This window comes from Aquila chrysaetos, chromosome 19, assembly GCF_900496995.4.
Source record: "Aquila chrysaetos chrysaetos chromosome 19, bAquChr1.4, whole genome shotgun sequence".
Classification (NCBI taxonomy): domain Eukaryota; kingdom Metazoa; phylum Chordata; class Aves; order Accipitriformes; family Accipitridae; genus Aquila; species Aquila chrysaetos.
This window is the reverse complement of record NC_044022.1, coordinates 17,134,241-17,155,475: the sequence shown is the minus strand read 5'-3', so window position 1 is coordinate 17,155,475 and position 21,235 is coordinate 17,134,241. Positions and strand designations below refer to the sequence as shown.

The following is a 21,235-nucleotide window of genomic DNA, read 5'->3' as shown; positions in this document are numbered from 1 at the left end:
TGTCATAAGAAATTATTTCCAGCCTTGTCAGCCATTTTAAACTTATCTGCCATCTGTTAGAGAAACCTAAAATCTTTGAGTAAACTGCTAATCAGCAAAGCAGCACTTCATACCTATTCCCTCACTCTGCACTTTGCCTGCCCCAGCAGGCTAGCACAGATTTTTCCCTTTATGAGGACTTTAGATGGGTGAGGGACAGGAGGGAGAGTGAGAAATCCTACCAATCCCTCTAAAGCCATGAATCCAGCATAAATATGAGGGAAGAAAGAAATGTAAGAGGCATCTTATGTCATCTGTAAGGTTTACACAGAGCGGGTAGTATAGAATCCTTGGAAGATAACTGACTTTCGGTCAACCAGAATCTTACTGTTGTACTTAGAGAAACTGAACTTATGACACTTAGGGACAAATCCACACCTGCTGAGATGCTCCAAAAGGTTACAGAGGCACAAGATGTGTGCATGAGCAGAGCACCTAACATCCTCAGCTGAAAGCAGTGGCCATTGACTTTGCCACAAGCCTCTCTCAAACACTCAGCGGTGGTCCCTCGCCCTGACTGTCCTTTTGGCAGCATCAACCACCGGGAGCAGAATCGCAGCACACAGGTGGATGGTGGGACTTGCTCGGAGAGACACAACTGCTCACCAGCAGAGCCAAGAGCAGGGCATGAGTCCTCCGGTCTGTGCCCTTTTTAGTGAGACATATCATTATCCCAGTCCTCGCCTGTGTTCTGCATCTATATTTTTTTCTATATTATTTCAGTTTGCCTGCAGTAACTGGCTTTGGGTAAATTCTGAGTAAGCTGATATTTATTGCATTTTTTTTGCTAATGATAAAGGCACAGCTTTTTGCTAGTTTAGTGTCATGTAGGAGAGCAGCTTTAACACTGTACAGAGACTGTCTAGGAGTCCTCTGTGTTTCCAGATTCTCTATGAGAGCGTATTACGAGACGGCTGAGTGCCTGAAGCACTTTGATTTCTGTTTTCCTCCCACAGATTGTTGATGGCAAACTGTGGTTCCAGTTGGACTGCGGAAGTGGCCCAGGAATCCTGGGAATTTCTGGCAGGGCCGTTAATGATGGAAGCTGGCATTCGGTATTCCTGGAGCTGAATCGCAATTTCACGAGCTTGTCCCTGGACGACAGCTACGTGGAGCGCCGCAAAGCCCCCCTCTATTTCCAGACTCTCAGCACAGATAGCTCCGTCTACTTCGGCGCCCAGGTCCAAGTGGATAACGTCCGCAGCCTGACCGACAAGAGAACAACGCAGGTCTTGAGTGGCTTTCAAGGCTGCCTGGATTCAGTTGTCCTAAATAACAACGAACTGCCGCTCCAAAACAAGCGCAGCAGCTTTGCAGAAGTGGTTGGCCTGACCGAATTAAAGCTTGGCTGCGTCCTCTACCCCGATGCCTGCGAGAGGCATCCCTGCCAGAACGGCGGCACCTGTACCAGCGTGCCATCTGGTGGTAAATATTTTGCATTACTTTATGGGTTGCCCCCCCCCGCCCCATATTCCTCTACAATTTATTGCCAGAGATGGTTTTATGCAGCAGCATGCTTGAAAAATCTCATGAACTCTATAAAACTCTGATAGGTATTGCAAATTGTGTAAAAGCTGTTTGCTCTATAAATAACGGTGAAATGGTGCCCCTTCTCATTGCATTAGTGTTCCAGGAGGAAATTGATTTATTGGCTGTTAGGATAATCCTATTTCTATAGAAACCGATAGAATTACAATTACTGTAATGCTCAGCTGGATTTTTCAGGATCCATTTACAGCATCGAAGGCTGTAAACAAAGATGGTGATTTCAAACGTCCATCACAGATGCAACAGCACTGTTGCCTTTCTCTGTTTCTGAAGCTGTCACAAATAATTACTGAGCTGTCCACGAACACCTTGGTCCTTTTGTGAGTGAGTAATTTGATTACGTGTCTGCATGGAAAATAGCAAGTCCGCCCCATTATAAACACCCCCAGAAGTGTATTTTACAGCTTCCTCGGAGGCCTGAATGCTTCAAGGTCTAAGTAATATTATCCAAAGTTTATAGGGCATTGATTTAAACTGTGCTCGTGTTGGAGTTTCCTATCCAATGGTTATATGGTGATTTGGTGCCAGTGACTTACTACCAAGTAATGCAGCGCACAAGTTACCAAACTGTAAGAACAGTCAGCATCTTCGCAGGAAAAAAGCAAATGGCATACATATAGGACACTTCCTCTAGGGCTGTTCTCTCTCTGCAGTGTATGGGTTTCCCTTCCAGTTCCCCATATTGTATTAGCAGGCGGCATTGCTCACCTTTTCTGGCAGACTAAAACTTCCCTGAAAAGGAGGATGCTCAACAAAGAGGTCTTCCGCAAGTTCAGAGCTTTCCATCCACTTATTGTCAGTGGTTTTGGTCATGGTTCCCTAGGGATGTTCCCACTAAACTCCTTTTTTATGGAGCATTTAACCACTACCCCAGGGCTTTCTGCTTTAATGTGTCCATGCAGTTCCCTTGCACCCATAATTATTATTTCTGTTTTTCATTGTTCTAAGCCTTGTTCTCATATTTCCTTTCTGACCCCCCTCCCCCACATAGATTTTCCTAAACTTTAGGAACTTCCTAAACTTGAGTTTTCAAGGCTGAAATCTGGTGAGATCTGAGAAAAACTGTCAGACAGAAGTTTCTCATTTGGATAACCCTGCCCTTATAGGGTAAGCCCTGACAATGTGGATTTCCTGATGCTGAGCTATCTCAGCTAGCATCTCCTCTGGATCCTTGGCTTTGATTCAGCCACCTCTTCTCCCATGCCGGGGCAAATGTTGCATCAGGGATGCTATCAGCTTTGCTGTCGGTGGAAGGAGATGGGAGGACGGTTGGGAGGAATGAAGCACAGCAGTGGCAAGCCAGGATGTGATGTGCACCACCAGGACAAATGTTGCTGCTTGTGTGTGTCGTTAAGGGTCTTTATTTACCAAAGGAAGGAAAGAAAAGGAGTGCTGCACAACAAGGGCAAAAGGAAATCATTCTGATGCAGAAGGATGCTGCAGCCACTGAGAGAATTGCTAAGATTATTTAAATCCCTAGGAAATACAGCTGTAATATGTGCCTGAACGTAACGTGGCTTTGATTCAGACTCCATACTTAATAAATGAGGTTAACCATTTGCCTAGCATCCTAGGAAGCATGAGAACAGCTCCTTCTATCGATTTTATTTGAGTCTATTTACAGTATTGCTCAGCAATCTCGTGATGAGTAAATTGAAACCTTTCTAACAAAACGCTTTACAGTAATTCTTTTTTCCCCAGTGCCATGTGCATGCCAATTCAAACTGAGGGGAGACGTGGGGTGGGGGAGAAAGAGGCACCGCTGAAGATTGGACCCATTTTATTACTGGAGTGGCACGCACTGTTTTCATGTCAACATAATTCGCCGCTGGAAAGCAGTCATGGAACTGATTTAACTTGCCTGCGCTCCTGCCTCGGCGAGGGGGGCACGTGCCCTGCAGGGATGTTTCGGCTGCCTGCCGTTAAAAAATCTGTTTGCTGTTTTTACTGCCTCAGCAGTGTATGTAAATAAAGGATTGTTATAAAGCCATAATTCCAGTGCAATGGGCCCTGACTGTACGTTGGTGGTTCTGCAGCCCAGCCCACAAGAAGGCATGGTCATTTTTGTTTCCACCAGGCAAAACGATCCTGTTGTTAGTGTCCTCCATATGCAAGAAAGCCACGTAATTAAATTCCGTACGGCATTGCAAATGCTAGTTGTGGAGCCACAAATTGCAGCGTGCATTTAAGAATCATCAGCCATTGTATTCGCTGACATAGATGTTAGCAGCTGACTTTCATTTAAAATAGAAAAAAAAGTAATAACTCTTCACTTTTTATCTTAAGAAAGAAAATGCCGGCTTTTTTCTTTTTTGGTGGGGGGAAACATTCAAAAATATACCATGCAAAGATCCTTTTCCCAATCCCAGGGCATTCAGTAGCATCACAATCTCCTGACTAACATTTTCTATGATATTATCCTCCTATTAAAGTTTCTGGAGAGCAATGTTCGTTTTCCTAAACAGAGAGTATTTGGCATAATGATAGGATTTGTTTTAATAAATAAATTGTCTAATTTGAATTTTACAGAGCAGATTTGGTATACTGTTAACATCCTTTTTCTTACAAAAACCCTACTGTGCTTTACAAGAAAATTAAGAGAGAGAAAAAGGAAGCTCCAATTTATAGCTAACTTTAAAAGAAAACAGTCAAGCAAAGGTTACCCAACATTATAACATGAAAGAGTTGCTGGCTGCATGCCAGAAATCAAAGGGGCCATGTCTAATTTACATATAATTTGCATAAATTGATCATCTAAACCACAAACCTCCATAATAGTATTCCTGTTGTGAGATCTTCCTTTCAATAGAAATGCCTACTGCCCTGTTCACCATTAATAAAAAGCTGCCTTTGATTACCTTCCACTTCATCCTGCAGTTACCGGAGTAGGGTAATATTACGGCCCTGTTTGGGGAATTGCTAAAGCGATGCTGTGTATGCACTACGAGTATGTCCACGCTGCTGCTGTTAGGGTTCGTATGGGTAAATTCCCAGGAATTTCGAAGCGCCTGGCTCAGGGACAGTGCTGTGCATGGGCTGCCCAGAGCCCGGGACTGATGGCAAAGATATTGCCCCGAAAGGAGAGTTGGCATAGTTCACCCGTGCTGGCTCTTTCCGTCTGACCTCTCTGCACATTGAACAGCAGGACAAAATGGGGATCTTAGCCTGCAGGAGAAAGCGTAGATAGCTCAGATGCTCTGAGACATCGCTGAGAGCACAGAAAAACCTCTGTGCTTTCAAAATCTGGTTTCTGGGCCAGCAGAAAGCGACCATGACATGAAGCTCTGCTTGCACTCATGTGTTCCCACGGGGCCAAATCAAGTCCCGCGGCAGCAGTGTGTTCTCAGCGTTGTCGGTGGTTAAAGAGAGGGTACTGTGTGTCCAGAGACCCCACAGGGAGATCCCCTGCACGCTTTAAAAGGGCTGGGAAAGGGGGACGAGCAGTCGCTAGGTCTGACAGTTTGGGAGAATCCTAGCAGAAAGAGCTATATACAGCTTTAGGAGAATTTTCTTGGGAGACACTGGAAACCACAGCCCTGAAATATAGGCCACATTCTTCCAGACTTTTCAGTCCCTACCGATAAGTACAGGTCAGTAAAACTATCTTTAAAGAAAGTTGTTAACATTTTGAAACCTGACAAACAGCATGACTTTCAGAAACAGCTTGGCTCTTTGGACTGAAATTTCCCAGGAAAATTCAACCAAGTGTTTAAAGTGTGGTTAAGCTATAAGCTGCTGAATATGAGGTCTTAAAATGGGAAATGTCACACAACCTTAATAATAGAGTGGCGTTACCAGGTCTGCCAATAGTAAATGTATGTTTATCTGCATGAATAACAACATGAGCAATCACAGCGATAGAAAGCCTTACTGTAATCAAATGCAAACACTGCGCCAAGGTTTTCAACCACAGAGAGAAACCTCGTGCTTGTAAAGCCTGCAATTATAAGTATAGTTACTTCCTTTTAATTTGATCAGTCCTGTATACATCTGGCTTTGATTGAAGTAAATGGCTTATATGAATACACAATTTTATTTGAACGTGAAGCATTTGAGCAAAAATATCTACTGAGTCAGGGACTATGGACAGTGTGAGGACCAAAAGACTGTCCCCTCTCCTCATTTTTTCTTTTTTTCTTCTTTCTTTCTTTTATGTACAGAGTTAAAATACAAAGGGAGGGGAAAATGCAACCTGGCACTTAGGTGGTGGTTTTACTAAATGTTTTAAAGCATGTTGGCAACATTGACACATGGGTGGGTTTGAGGATTAGGTAGTTCATGAGAATGACATCAGGGAAAAACGGGTGTATTAATACCATAGTCGTGAACTGACCTGGTCTTACTTCTGTTAATCTTGCTTTTTCACACACACAAACAAGCCAGCATGCTGTAATGTGAGCATACCAAATGCACATCAGTTAATTTTTAAAACCTTTTTAGAAATGTTGGGGGGTTTAATCTTTTTTATGGCTATGCTTTTAGACATCTGGATTTAAATTCCCACTTTCAAAGCATATACATGCCAACCCTTTCATAGAAAGCAGTGGTTTAACAACCACTGAGGGGTTCATTTTCATACCAACTACTGGCAAGAGGCAATCATCTGTTTGAAGACAGATAAGTTAAATCTGAAGTGGCAGGAATAGGTACGGCTGAAGAACACACAGTTCTTGAAGGTGGCCTGGTATGTCTATAAACATGCCAAAATACAAATGCTGGGAGAGGTCCTCTTCACTTTCAGTTCTTCTCATCAGTTAACTTGCCATGAAACACTATGTGAGCAGGGCCAAGGGCCCGCCTGTTTCTGGACATTGAGTTTGTCAGGTCTAGCTGCACAGCAGGGAAAGAAACTACGTGGGGAGATCAAATGCAAAAGCCAAAGCACGTAACAGATAAAAGCCAGCTACTCTTGCATGTGATAGATAGAAACAGGAGCATACACATGTTCAAAAAAAGAATTGGCAGCAGTTCGGAGCATCCTCTTTAATAAAGTCAAGTAAACCTGAGGATAGACAGACATTCAGATGCTCAGGCTGGGAATGCTACCAACAGAGACGTTCGCTGCATAACGGCATCCCATCTGCTGATGGCACCATGCCTGCCTTTTGCCACTGTCTCTGCTTATTAAGTGCCAAGCACACATAGGCATAGGCAGGAAGCCTGTGTAGCATCCTCGCTTACAGCATGTTGCTCTTCAGTAAGGTCTGCGCTGAAAAATCCCTTTTCCTCTGGATAGGGACATGGCAACAAGGCAGGAAGACAAGCTGTTGGAGTCAAAGTGAGAAGGTGAGACTCAGCTACATAGAGGGGACACAGATTAGTGGAGGAGCATGAGAGAAGCCTTATAAGACAACCAGAAAGCCCAAGACTGTGTAAGCAGGAGAGGGCTATGTCTACATAATGTTTTAGATCATGAATGAGCATTGACATGAATCTTCTGATCATCCCCTCTCACTATGCTTTGGTTCCCACTGTGGAGAGGTGAGGTCTTGGAGGGCAGAACTAGGCTTCCTTCTGGACGGTGCTGAGCTGGAAGACATGCACCAGGAGTGCAGCTAACATGATCCTAAACCTTAGAATCAGTGAGTGGTTTGGGTTGGAAGGGACCTTAAAGACCATCCAGTTCCAACCCCCCTGCCATGGCCAGGGACACCTTCCACTAGGCCAGGTTGCTCCAAGCCCCATCCAACCTGGCCTTGAACACTGCCAGGGATGGGGCAGCCACAGCCTCTCTGGGCAACCTGTTCCAGTGCCTCACCATCCTCACAGTGAAGAATTTCTTCCTTGCATCTAATCTAAATCTACCCTCTTTCAGTTTGAAGCCATTACCCCTTGTCCTATCACTACATGCCCTTGTAAAAAGTCCCTCTCTGGCTTTCTTGTAGGCCTCCTTTAGGTACTGGAAGGCCACAATAAGGTCTCCCTGGAGCCTTCTCTTCTCCAGACTGACGAACCCCAACTTTCTCAGCCTGTCTTCATAGGAGAGGTGCTCCAGCACCCTGATCGTCTTCGTGGCCCTCCTCTGGACTCGCTTGTGCAGGTCCATGTCCTTCTTATGTTGGGGGCCCCAGAGCTGAACAGTATACAGCTGAACACAGTACTCTGCATGGGGTCTCAAGAGAGCAGAGTAGAGGGGTTGAATCACCTCCCTTGACCTGCTGGTCAAGCCTTTTTGATGCAGCCCAGGATACAGTTGGCTTTCTGAGCTGCAAGCGCACATTGCCTGGTCATGTTGAGCTTCCTGTCAACCAACACCCCAAGTCCTTCTCCTCAGGGCAGCTCTCAATCCACTCATCACCCAGCCTGTATTTGTGCTTGGGATTGCACCAACCCATGTGCAGGACCTTGCACTTGGCCTTGTTGAACTTCATGAGATTTGCGTAGGCCCACCTCTCAAGCCTGTCAAGGTCCCTCTGGATGGCATCCCTTCCCATTACCTGGATATTAAATCAAAAAGTGTAATAAAAACTCTTTGTTAGACCTAGGATGCACTCCTGACCAAAAGGGTTTTCTTTACAATTGCACTTTGTCCATGGCCATGTGGCTACAATGTGCTGTAGCGGGCAAAATTACAGCCGCTGCTGAGAGGTTTGGAGAAGCATAAAGGTCTGCCAAGTCTGCTGGCCAAGTCAATATATGCTGTGTACTGAGCCATCGTATCAGCTCTTCACGTCCCTACTCCATGAATTTTGACATATGCTTTGCTGTGTTGGAGACCTCCCGGGTGAATGCTCTGCAGCTCTGAGCATGTGTGTCACGGGAAAGTTCTGTGTCTTTTGCCAGTGGCTCAGAGTTGGCAGGTGTATGGCAGTGCTTCCAACAGGAGGAAAAGTCAGTGATAAATATTGTCATTTAATACTGTCTTGTTTTATTGCCTTCTTTATTTCTAACTTTGATCCCTAGACTTAGAATCTATACTGAATACTTCAGCCTTCTAATATCTGACTGTGTTCCACTATCATTAAATCAAATTCAGTCAAAAATCTAGGCTTTCAGAAGCACACTTTTCATTTTGGTCTTGTTCATACATTACCCAACAGAGCTCTGAACCATCTGGAGCATTCAGTTTAGTCTCCTCTTAGTATAAAATGTTAATTGAAGTTAGTGCATCTTTAATATAAACAATAAGCAACAATAATAATTAATAAATCCATGTTCCTTTTATACTTAGTGGTTAAGTATAATTTGGTTTTTACCAAATCAATATTTCTTAAGTTTTTCTGCAGTGAATAAATGTAACAGAATATGTTACAGACTGAGAACCCAGAACTTAATCAGCTGAAACAATCAGAAGACATGAAAAGAAAGTGACTCGAAGGCTTTATCTTACATATGATTGGCAACTAATAATTTCGGTACAGAAAGTTGGTTTTTAAAGTCACTTTAAAGCTATGTAGGTTTAAAATATGAGTTAGCCAACAGAACATACCTATTCTGCTACTATATAAGGCAACAGATTTGTTTATGAATAAAATATTTTATATTTGAGTTGAACATTTTCATTTCAGTTAAACTCATTGAGACATATATATATATATAAAAAAACATTACTGCAAATTTTTGAACTATAGATGTCACTGTTCAGTCATAAAATGAAGCACTGAAACAGCCGTATTTATTCATGCTGTGATTTCTACCTACAGTATTTCTAGATCAGGTACTTTGCCAACTAACAATAAATCTTTCATACAGATGGCATCAAAATGCAGTGCCTGGCGCGGTTGCAGTTTTGTAATTCTTGAGACCCAGATCTCTACAGGTCCAGAAAATTGTTTGCATTGTCTGAATGAGATATGTATAAGACACAAAAAAATAATCCGATCTTGCTGGTGCTGACCAAATGCACTTTCTAGGAATCCCCAAAGTCAAAACATTTCTCTTCTTAACTCTGCAACCTTGAAAACAGCAGTGCTTCTATCTCCCTTCTTATAGCAGGACAATGAAACAGCATGATATTTAAGTATCTCTTTCATTTATCTTCAATTAAATAGGATTGGACTCTTGACTGAATACGCCAGCAAGTCTGGTTCCAAGTTTGTTCTCTAAAGCCTGTCCTCATGAAAGAATTCAATTAGAGTAACTGAACAAGGCGAATTGAACTGGATAGGACATAAAAGATGGGGGAGCCTTAATGCAGAATTGCTTTTGCCTCATGCCTCCACTGGGCTTTTCCATGTTGTTTCCATGAAATTCTTTTCCTTGTAACTGTGCTGGAAACTCCTGCCTTGTTTCCTAGAGCAGTGGCTTTTAAAATACGTTTGGGTTTGGGGGGGGCAGGGAGGGGTGTCAGGTGTATAGATATTAAAAGTTTTTAAAAATATGTTTAGAAAGCTCACCACAGAGGGATGATATTTCAGCTACATCAGTTTGTTCTCCAATAACTTTGACACTGAACTGAGTTGCATTCAACCATTTCAGCTCTACCTCCAGCAGTATTAATGGCAGGAAAGTTCCTTGTTCCAGTTGCTTAATACGCTATATTCAGTAAGTATGTGAACCCCATAACTGGAGCTTGAACCTTGCCTACACATCTGTTTAGGGCATTTAGATTATGTAAGCAGTTTTTAAAAATACCAGCCAGAGTGTTTTACAGATGTCCAGGAAAATTTTGCTAGTTCAACATCTCTAATCTGGGATCCTTTCCATCCCAGGGACTGCCTTAGCCATTTCATGGCTTTCACAACCTACATGTTCCTTGCTCTTTTGAAGTGTAAAAGCACTTGGATTTCAATATCCAGTTCACAACATAACATAGAGACATACTGCTTCACTGGATTTCTTTGTGACCTTAAATAAAGTTTTTATTAATGGCATCGTGCCATATGAAATCACAAAGAGAGGGAAAAATAATAAGAGATTTGTCATTTGATACTTGGCAGAGTGAACTGATGAGTTTAAAAAACCCATGCTGTTGCTCCACTGTTGGCAAGTAACATGGAAGTAGGACTTTGATCCCCTACAGGGTCCCCCTCCACTTGAATGGACTTATGTCTGATGTATTGCAGCCACTGATTAATCAGTCTCTTAATAGCACACAATGCACATAATCAGCTCTGATTAGAGCTGGTGTTGCCCAGTTCAGCTGGTATTATGAAGTGTATAGTTCATGCCTAGATGATGCTCTTTATGAAAGTGGTAAGTATCACTACCAAGTGTTTTATTACTGTCACATCCCTACTGTGTCATCCTTCTAAAAGGCGGGTGTGGAAAAGCTCTCAGCTCATGAATTTGTGCTTCAGTGAAGCCCCTAAAGGAGTGTGGGCTGCCGCTATCAGCAAATATGGTCTGTATTTTCAAAAATATTGGGAGATGCATCCTTGATCTAGAATATTACTGGTGACCAAAGTTGTTCATGGACAACATTTATTCTTGTCTGAATCATGACAATCAGGATGGTCTGGGCTGCAGCTATTCCTCTGGTCCCTGGTTGTAGACATGAGCTCCAATTGCCCAGACAAACAAACTCTTGTCTGGAATTAGTGTGGACCACACAGACATACCAGAACAACTATAAACGTCCCCTTTCTCCCACAGTACAATACATATTTTTTGGAGCAAAGAAGCCAAATGGATCCCCTTGCTTCTAGACAGATACAGTGTTAGGCTTCTGATTTATTTCTCTGTGTCCCTCACCTCCCAGGCTACCAGTGCAATTGCCTCTCCCAGTTTACGGGAAGGAATTGTGAGTCGGAGATCACAGCCTGCTTCCCAAATCCCTGCCGGAATGGAGGCTCATGCGATCCCATCGGCAACGCTTTCATCTGCAACTGCAAAAATGGCCTGACGGGAGTAACGTAAGTGACCCTCCCCAGGTGGGCAATGGGAGCTTTTCAATTCAGTGATGGCGGGTTATTTGATCAGGCATTTTGTACTCAAAAGCTATGATTCACTTAGCGAAAAATAAGCCAAAAAATTAGTGCTTATTTCAAGTATAAGCTGATGACAGCTGAGAAATCCATTAGGCCTGCATTCAGAAATGCTTTTCTGAACTTGGCCTAATTATTAGTATCCTAAATTATTATTTCAGGATGTTATCTCCAGACAGTTTTCACTGAGATATGTACACCTAAGTGTTAGAGGCTTTTTGAGCAATCCCATAAAGCCTGTGGAAGCTGCTATGTAATTTTTTTTTTTTTTTTTTTAAATGGATCAATTATTTAGTCACCTTAGCCTGGACATAAAGCCTAATTTATTGCATTCATTTTTTAAAGTCCCAGCCTTGATTGTATACTTGGTATAAAAACAGAAAATACCCTGACCTGCCCCTCAACATGTTTTTTTTCTCATCTAGTTTGTCTACTGTTTGTATTTTTTGTTCTGCCTTTTTCTTGATCGCCTGTTCTTCTTTCCAGTTCTCCTCTCTCTTTAAGGTTCCTGTTCTTTTTTTTTCCCCCACTTCTCTAATATTTGCTCATTTTATCTCCAGCCCTAAATAATTTTACACAGTCAGTATAACCTCCTTTTCTCTTAAATAAGTACTCTGATTTTTTTACTATATTTTTTCTCAACTATTTTCTCCTTGAATCCTCCTAATATTTTGTATTGAATCCCATGGGATGGTCCAAAAACAATACAAAAAGGCTGAGATTGTCTATTACATTGAGTGAGCCTCATTAGGGTCAAGGAGCCTTTTCCTATCAGAGGCTTTAAACTCTTATTTCTTTCTTGATGTTTCTATTTTATTGTCTTAAAAAGCCATGAAATACCCGTAGAAAAAAATAAATACCATTAAATAATGTGATAACACTATGATCATTTGCCAAGCACCAGCAAGGTGTTAACTGTAGTGGTACCACTTTGACAAGATAAGTCATGGTGTACAAGCTGGGCTGTTTGCTAGGTGTTCTCCAAACTCCAAACTCTCCTCTTCTTCTTTTCAGGTGTGAAGAAGACATCAATGAGTGCGAAAGAGAAGAATGTGAAAATGGTGGCTCCTGTGTCAACATATTTGGTTCATTTCTGTGTAACTGCACCCCTGGCTATGTGGGGCAATACTGTGGTCTTCGCCCCGTGGTGGTTCCCAATATTCAAGCTGGGCATTCATACGTCGGCAAGGAGGAACTGATAGGAATAGCCGTGGTCCTGTTTGTCATATTTGTGCTGATCATCCTCTTTATCATCTTCCGCAAGAAAGTTTTCAGGAAGAACTATTCCCGCAACAACATCACACTCGTACAGGATCCAGCTACTGCCGCGCTGCTCAACAAGAGCAACGGCATCCAGTTCAAGAACATCAGGAACAGCGGAGACAGCAGAAACATCTACCAAGAGGTTGGGCCTCCGCAGGTCCCGGTGAGGCCGATGGCCTATACCCCGTGCTTCCAGAGTGACTCACGGAATAACCTGGACAAGATAGTGGATGGGCTTGGTGTGGAGCACCAGGAGATGACAACGTTTCATCCCGAGTCCCCTCGAATACTGACAGCCAGGCGGGGGGTGGTGGTGTGCAGCGTAGCTCCAAACTTGCCCGCCATGTCTCCCTGCCGCTCCGACTGCGACTCCATCAGGAAGAGCACGTGGGATGCTGGGACGGAAAGTAAGTGCTCCTCCCTGCCAGAGGTAGGGCTTGCCTTCAGGGTGCAGCAGGTACAGTGGCACAGGTACCTTTAATGCTCCAACCTCATACATTTAAAATTGTTATATTTCTCCAAGAAGTGATTTGGTTTAATTTTGAAAGGTTATCATTAAACTAGGCATACAAGACCTCTACTTCTATGCATTAAGTATGACTAAACGCATTTATTTCACTTGTTCAGAAAGCACATATGAGTAAGTGCTCTGAGCATTAGTTCTTCAAGTGATACAATGCAATTATCTTTCAATTGGAAAAAAATAATTTGGGGAAGAATTCTCAAATATAAACTCTGCTAGGTTTGGGCAATTTGTCTCCTGGGGGAGTTAAACTTTCTGGAAGAAGCAATCCTGTTTTGCAACGGGGACAAATGAATTAATATTCTCTACTTCCAGTGTCTATGAAATTAAGCAGAAAATCATGCACTACTTATAGGATCACCTTTTCAGAACATTGCATTCCGAATCAGAGTGATCACAAAATTTCTGATCCCCACGCTTGCCCTAATTGTGCTCTGATGGTTTCTCACCTAGTAACACAGTGTTCCTTCCATTCCTGAACAAGTTGCTGGAGATGCAGCAAACATCATCTATTCAGTCATAGCAGGAAATACCAGTTTGCTGGGACACGGTTGCGGCCCAGTGTTGTCTATCCTTGCAAATCAGAACATGTCACATGGACTGGGAGATGTTTGCTTTAGCATACAGGTTTTTTTTATGATGTTTTCTCTTTTTAGTAGTTTTTCCTAATGCATCTTCAACCCCACTGCAACACAGCCTTAACCAAAACTGTCACATAAAACTCCATGATCCAGAAACTCTCATAGTCCTGTAGTTCTAGGCAATAGGAATTGAGGAAAAGAGAGAGGAATCGGGCACTGCCTCATACCTGTGCCCTGACCTGCACATTTACATCTAAGGCAGCACGTTGGCTAAGGTCTTCTAGTGAAAAACAGGAATTAATTTGCATTTTTTCGGACTGTATTTCATAGTTGTGTTGTGGTTGACCGTTTTAAACATTAAATATAGTTTTGCTGATTGAAAGCATCAGCATGCCAGTCCCCACACGTGCTCTGTTCTGTATTCTCCTGGGTGTTTCTGCCGCAGACGCTGCTGGTATCTGTATGAATTTCTGCACAGCATGAGGCCACGCCATGAGACGGACCTCAGCTGTCAAGGAGTGGGAAGCAGTGCAGCTTCATTACTGCAGCACTCGCTCCATCTACTACATACCCTGCTGCTCAGCAGGAGCAAATCAGCCCTTACTGCATGGAGGTGCCTCATGCTGGGTAGAAATATCTACAGCTAGCAGGCGGAAAGCTGTACTTACGTGTTTGCAGCACCTGGGCTTGTTCATTTGTAATTAGCTCAGGTATCTATCTCAGTGCTTACTATGGAGGATAACTTTTTGCGTTCCTTATTATCACTCATATAATGTCTAGTTGAATGTGTTTATTCATGTGTGTTTAATTACATGAGAATTTATACCGTAGGCTGCAGTTACATTTCTAAACTGTAGAAGAGTTGTCAAGACTGAATGTCCCTGATGAAAAGCAATGTAAATTGAAGCATAATCTATTATATGTCAGTGGTGGAGCCATTAAAATCTGATCCGAGGGCCACTGATGTGAATAAAAAGATGCACAATCTGTTTACTGAGCATTGAATGAGCCTTTAATGAGGCTCTCAAATTAAGAAATGAACAGTAAAGATAAATGTAACTGTAATCTCCTGTATAAGATGTTTATACCACATTTTTTCAGTCATCATTTTCTTGCTGCTGAGACTACATGTCATCTAAAAAGGCAATACTGAATACAGATGTTTCTTCCTTGATTACAGTGGTGTCAGCCACTTGAAAGACTCTTTGGGCTTCAAACGCTTCAAAAGTCTAGGTATCTTTGTCAGCTGCTTCCTTGACCAATAGGTCATTTCCTCTGTCTGAAGGAAATTATTTTATTCTGACAAAAATTATAGAAGGTTACTTGTTGGCAGGATTTAAATGGCTCCGTGGTATAAATAGACAAATGTGCATACCTAGAGAGTACCATTTTGCTTTGTTTTTGCTGTCAATGAAGGTAAAGGGGTTGATGACGCTGAAGAAGTGACCTGTTTTGCAGGAAGTAATAAAGGCAGCAACTCCGAAGTACAATCCCTCAGCTCCTTCCAGTCTGATTCCGGTGATGATAATGGTAAGAAACGGTTTCATCTTTATTATGCTGGAGACAAAGCTATTTAACTCTCTTTCTAATATTATTAAAAACCTTTAGGTGACATCTAGAAAGCCCTTTAATGATGCTAGAAGTCAGAAAGTCCTGGGTTCAAACCCTCACTTTGTGTCCATTTTTTAAATTATAGGAACATAATTAAAATCTTGATGCTTGGAGCTGGTGTATCAGTACCAAGCTTTACAGTGAATTAGAGGTGTGATACAGCAGAGTCATGTTGCCAAGACGTAAGTTGACTAATAGGTTGCACGGGAAACTGTAGGATTTCTATCATTTTCCCTCTTGGAAGAGGATGACTTTCATGTTTCATCAGTCAAATTAAAGGGAATTTCTGTGCCGTTTGCCAGGTCTCATTTGTGGCCCCAGCAAAACTCTGCTGGTCCTCAGCAGCAGCAATGAGCGGATGAGCCAGTCCCTGGTGGCTTGGCCTCTCCCTGGCACTCGCAGCTCAGCGAACAATAGAGCACCATTAAATCTTTGCTCGGTGCATGTTCGTTGCCCGCTGTCATGTCCTACATCATTATCTCAGTGGGTGACATGGGCAGAGCCATATACAGCCTGAAAGAGGCCTACAAAGTCAGAGCAAACCTTTGTTCCTATGGCCCATGTATGTTGAGCGGTGGGTCTTAGAAAAGGCAAGATGTTCTGCTGGGGAGGGATGATGGATGTCAGGGAAGCCTCATTCAGATAGATACACAGAAAAAGATTAGCACAAAGAAATTGCACTTAGTTTCCTCAGCCGCCAGTTAATGAACTGTCTGGAGACTCAGTTCCTCAGTCATGTCATGCAGCTCTTCCCTAGGTACTCCTAAATGTTGGAAAAAGCACTTAAAGAGAAGTGCACTTGCAGTTCCTTTTGGTTCAGCTGTGGCTGAAGCATCATGAGTATTTTTATCAAGCTTCTGAGTGCTTTTCTGCCCCTGCACCCCCAAAAAAACACCCTTTAGTGTTTTTCAGAATGATTAGAATTACTATTATTTCAATAATATATATTTATATAGTAATTACCTTTAGAATAATTATTCAGGTACTCATTTATTGTATGTGGTTACTTTTTATATCTCCCAGATTCTAATTAGGCTTTTCAAGCATCTGATCCTGCCCCCATTTAAATCAGTGACACAGTACCCACTGAACCTGGATTGGACCTTCTGTGCCCGCTCATTTTTTTGTGAAAGCTGTATTTAAAATATGGCCTTCAGAGATAACAATTCTAGTTGAGGGTCTAAACAAATCCATATCTTCAGGGAGAATTAGGGAAGAAACTTAAATCATCTGAGTTGCTTTGCAGAGGTCAATGCACGACTGCCTGCTCTGTTTTTTTTGCAGCAGCAGGGAGGGTTTGCAGTGCAAGGGCTTAATATATAAATACAGGCACAAGTAAGCATATATACGCTCATGTATATGTTCATAGGGGCTAATGGATATCCCTCTTGAAGCCATAGATCCTTGCCCTTCCTGTCATTTGAATTCTTTGTACTTCACATCCCTGCAAAGGGTAAAAGGTTGTCAGTGTAACGACACCAAATGCAGTTGAGCATCCGCGCTCTTTGGGGAGACAGGACAGGTCCACACTCGTCCTCCAAAGCTGAGAGCAATGCTGCCGCGTGCTCACGTGGCTAGCAGTGGGAACAGGCTTGTGTCACGCTGCTCTACAAATGGCTGTGCCGACACTCTCCTGTGAAACCGGTTAATCGCTTCCGACTGGGGAAATTCGTTTGGCGCCAGAGAAGCACTGGGACGCATCCCACCGAAGGCGTGAACAGCCCTACGCTGTTCAGTTTGTACCAGGTGCAGGCAGCCTCCACTCACCCTCTCCATGGTGCTTGGAGCCTTCTCTTGCTGGGTCGAATAGGGGTTGTCTCACCATGCAAACTCTCTTGGGGTGTGACTTTGAACCTACTTTTATTTTTTTCCACCTTAATTCCACCTGCATTTAAATTGCTCAGCTCCCCTAGCCTTGTTGAGAGTAGTTACCACTATTTTTTGTGATCAAAAAGCAAAAATTTTTATTAGCCACAAATGTAAAAAAATAAAAGTTGCCCACTTCCAGCAATAATATTTTGGGAAGTCACTTCAAAGGCAAGTTACAGGTTTCCATGGTAACCTATTTTGAATGGGGGGGTAGGGCAAGACAAAAGTGTATTTTTAGGTTACTGTTTCACTGCAGGCCAGTGGATGGTTGTGCTGGGAAGTCCAGGGAACTGCTGTTGATGACAGCAATTTTTACCGCTGAGCAATGCTGTATTTGGGGATTGCCTTGCGCTGAGCTGCCTGGGGTGAAAGTTTCCCTCCCTTCCGTGAACATGCTCTGGTCAGCTCCCACCAGAGCCAACCCTGAGTTACGATGAAGGCTGTGCTGGCCCTGTTTTTTGACCTTCTGTTTTTCACTCTCGGTTGTTCTCCTCCTACAGTAACAGCTGCCCTCCACCTCTTTTCACAGCCATGCAGCAGCTAATTACATGGAGTCACTTATTTTTCCATAATGTTTATTATGCCTTAGCCAATACAAGTCTCCCTTGTAGAGTTACCAACACTGTTGATGGCATAAACATGCTCAACGCAGACATAGAACACAGTTCTTTGGTTTATCAAGGCTCTTTTTGCCAAGCCTTCACAAGGACTGAGGAAATTGGATGAAATCCTTGATCACATGCCCAAAATTTAACAAGAACATCAAAATATTCAACATATATTTGAATGGCACTATTACTGTTAACATGTTCCTTGTGACCTCTGTGTGAAACAAAAAAGTATGTCTTGCCCAACTTTTCTGGTCCCCTTCTTAGCCTGCTCCAAAGCAATCAGTTTTCTCCTAATGATAAGACAAAGGAAAAGGGATGGATCCAGTACCCACTGAACCGGAGCTTTCCCCCTGGTTTTAGTGGGTTTTATTTCAGGTCCTCAAAGGCAGGGCTGTGTGTTAGTCCAAAATGCAGATCATCTAGAGGACCACACATTATAGGCCTGTTGGACTCCATGTTAAACAATTGCACGGTCTGTATTAATTATTTCAAGGGAAAAGTATGTTTTGGTAAAACACCTGCAGAGAACACACAAAGCATTTGTGAAAATATTCTGTCAAACACAGATCAAAATTTGAACCAAACCTACTTGGATGTGTCCTCCTAATTACAGCAGTACTGCTTAATATCCCAGAGGTATTACGTGGCACAGCACAAACAGTAAATAAGTAAAACATTCCTCTTAGGAAATAGATTGAGCTTAGCACCGTTTCAGATGGTGTGATGGTCTAAAAGATAATGATCCCTTAGAGCACATGGCACCGTCTCTAGAGACCTTTAAGCAAGAATGAATTAGAAATTAGTGTCAGGTGGACAAGATACTGCTTTGGTTAATTGAATCAGCTGGCCAGTCTGCTTGAATTTATGAGGTGATACATATCATCCCATATGCCTTTCTGGAAATGCTGGTTTGGAATTTATCACCAGTCTGAAACAATGTATGGGATTATCTGAAATGAAATGTCCTGCAACCCACTGCATGATTTATGCATTGGTCTGCAGCCTTTTTTTTTTTTCAATGTCAGTTCTGTCTGTTTGAGAGAATTTATTGTGGTAACATATGATGTGTGTTTTAAATACTAACCTGAAGCTGTCCTTCCCCTCCCTTTATTTTCTGCTTTCCCTCCCCTGCAAGCTTCCATAGTGACTGTCATACAGCTTGTCAACAATGTAGTTGACACTATAGAAAATGAAGGTATTTAAATTTTTTTCTTTCTTGTTATGCAACAATGCTTCCTGTTTTCATTGTGAAACATTCCAGCAGAACCTCACTAATCTGCACTGACCGGCAAACTTGTGGCAGGGATTGGGTTTTGCAGATCAGCATGTTCACCAGCAAACACAAGAACACCAGAGGGATGTACCACAAAATATCTGTGGGTACTTGGAGGTGGTAGAAAAGGTGTCAAGGCCTTCATCCTCTTCTGTTCAAGTCAATGTTTTTGCTTGCTTATTCCCATTGCCTTCGGAGAAAAGGATTAGGTTGACAATGGAGCCAAATCATTGAGATTATCCTGGCTGCAGAGACTGGGAAACAGAAGAAGACGCAGGAAGGCTGTAAAGTGTCCCAGGCTGCAGTAGAGCTGGGTTATGCACTCCAGAGGGACCACACGGAGAGGAGCAAAGTGGTGGTAGGCAGGTGGCTGGTTTCTCCCAGGTAACACTGTCAAACAGAAGATGTGTAGACACAACTCCGTGGATGCCACGTAGCAAGGCAGCCGGCCTGCCACTGCCTTTCCCCTGGGGTTGATGTGCCCATTGAATATGGGTCCAAGGACCCAAGACTCAGCCCTGCCACTGACCTCCTGGGTAACCTCAAGCACGTCGTGTTACAAGTGAACTGGTTTCCCTACCTGTAAAACAGGAATATCACTTTTTTCTTCTTCCGTAAAGTACTGGGGAAACGTGATGTATGATAGATAAACATTGCTTTTATTTATTTGTACAACATTTACCTTATCCTTGGAAAATGTCAACTCAACGTCAACTCAAGTTATGCACAAGTCCAAAATTTCATATGTCTTTAGCAAATTTAAGCCAGGTTTTGCAGACTTCAGCTAATCCAGTCTGCATAATGCTTAAAGATGATCAAGTAAATTATTTTTGTGAAAAGACTGATTTTTTTCTTCAGCCAGTGTCACGGTAATTTTGAAAAGCACTTTTACTCCTTGCTAGTGATGGCGCTTGAGTATTTGTCTATAGTATATTTACTGATTTCCTGAAGTGTAAGAGTGCCATTCTTCTCGCTATCAAATAAAATGAACTAGCCAAAGCTAATTCAAAAAGAAAGTCCCGCTCAAAAAATAAGAAAATAACCTTGAAAAGAAACCATAGCCACTGTAAATGGCCTTGCCTTCCTAAAGGAAAGCTTAAGCAAACACATTGGCTCCCCATCATGCTTTACAGGTCAGAAAAAGCCAGTCTGGCATCAGTTTCAAGAGACTGTCACTGAAAATGCTTTTCCCACTTCCCAGTTCCTTATCTGAGACTCACGAACCTTGCACGCTCTGCAGCGGAGCTGGTGAAAGCGGTGAACAGTTAGCCGCACCGGAGCTCCTGGTGCCTGGCGGGCAGGATCGCTGCCGCGGAGCCGCGGGACGATGGGGCTCCTTCCCCAGGGAGCTGCCAAGGGTTGTGCAGGTCAGCAAATCGGTGAGGTTCTCCTGGATCCTGAAACCACACAGCTCGGAGGGACCTGACGCATCTCGGGTGCAATGTCATTACACTGACCAAAAGGCAACAAAATCCGCTTTACAAAAAAGAGAGAAGTGACGAAGGAGAAGAGTGGTTAGGGCCGGTTCAGACACTGCTGCTAAACCTGCAGTAGCCCCAACCCTCCTCGCCCCAGGCTGACGCAGAGCAGGTAGAAAGCTACTGTCTGGCTAACGAGCTAACGAAGAAATCGCTATCACCACATGCGCTATGTGGTGATAGGCAAGGGCAAGAGTGGTCTCCAGTAGATGGAGGCCTGGAGAACAGTCTTCTCTGCCCTCGTCTGTGGCTGAGCCCCAGAGGTTAAGCACTGTAATGCCATGAAGGTCTGTTTATCTGGCCAGACCTCCTCCAGCAATGCAGTCGAGAGACCTTGCCCAGTGACTTCTTGCATGAAGCCCAATAACATGTGGCTGAACAAGAGCATCTCATCTAGAAAATGCTGCAGCTTATTCCCCGCCCTCGTCTCACATAAAACCTCTTTCCTTGCTCTCTCCCCCACCCCTGCACCCTCTCCATACTGGAATGCCTCCCTCCCCACCAGCTAGCATGGCAGTGCAGGTGGGAGGTGGGTATGGGGTTGTGGGGCATTGTAGCTGACGGCCCCATTAA

The 21,235-nt window shown here is 43.2% G+C and overlaps 1 protein-coding gene across 10 annotated transcripts in view; it reads left to right on the top strand.

Annotated features, from left to right (window-relative positions):
* Positions 1–21,235, top strand: part of FAT3 (FAT atypical cadherin 3) — a 422,077-nt gene that overhangs the window by 393,056 nt on the left and 7,786 nt on the right. For 6 of the 10 annotated variants that reach the window (XM_030042467.2, XM_030042462.2, XM_030042463.2 and 3 more), the window contains 5 exons: positions 996–1,464; positions 11,228–11,381; positions 12,468–13,123; positions 15,237–15,350; positions 19,047–19,106. In XM_030042467.2, the coding sequence (XP_029898327.1) occupies positions 996–1,464; positions 11,228–11,381; positions 12,468–13,123; positions 15,237–15,350; positions 19,047–19,106 (1,453 nt within the window). The remainder of the gene's footprint in view (positions 1–995; positions 1,465–11,227; positions 11,382–12,467; positions 13,124–15,236; positions 15,351–19,046; positions 19,107–21,235) is intronic. The other 4 variants (XM_030042468.2, XM_030042470.2, XM_030042466.2 and 1 more) reach the window with 3 other exon arrangements.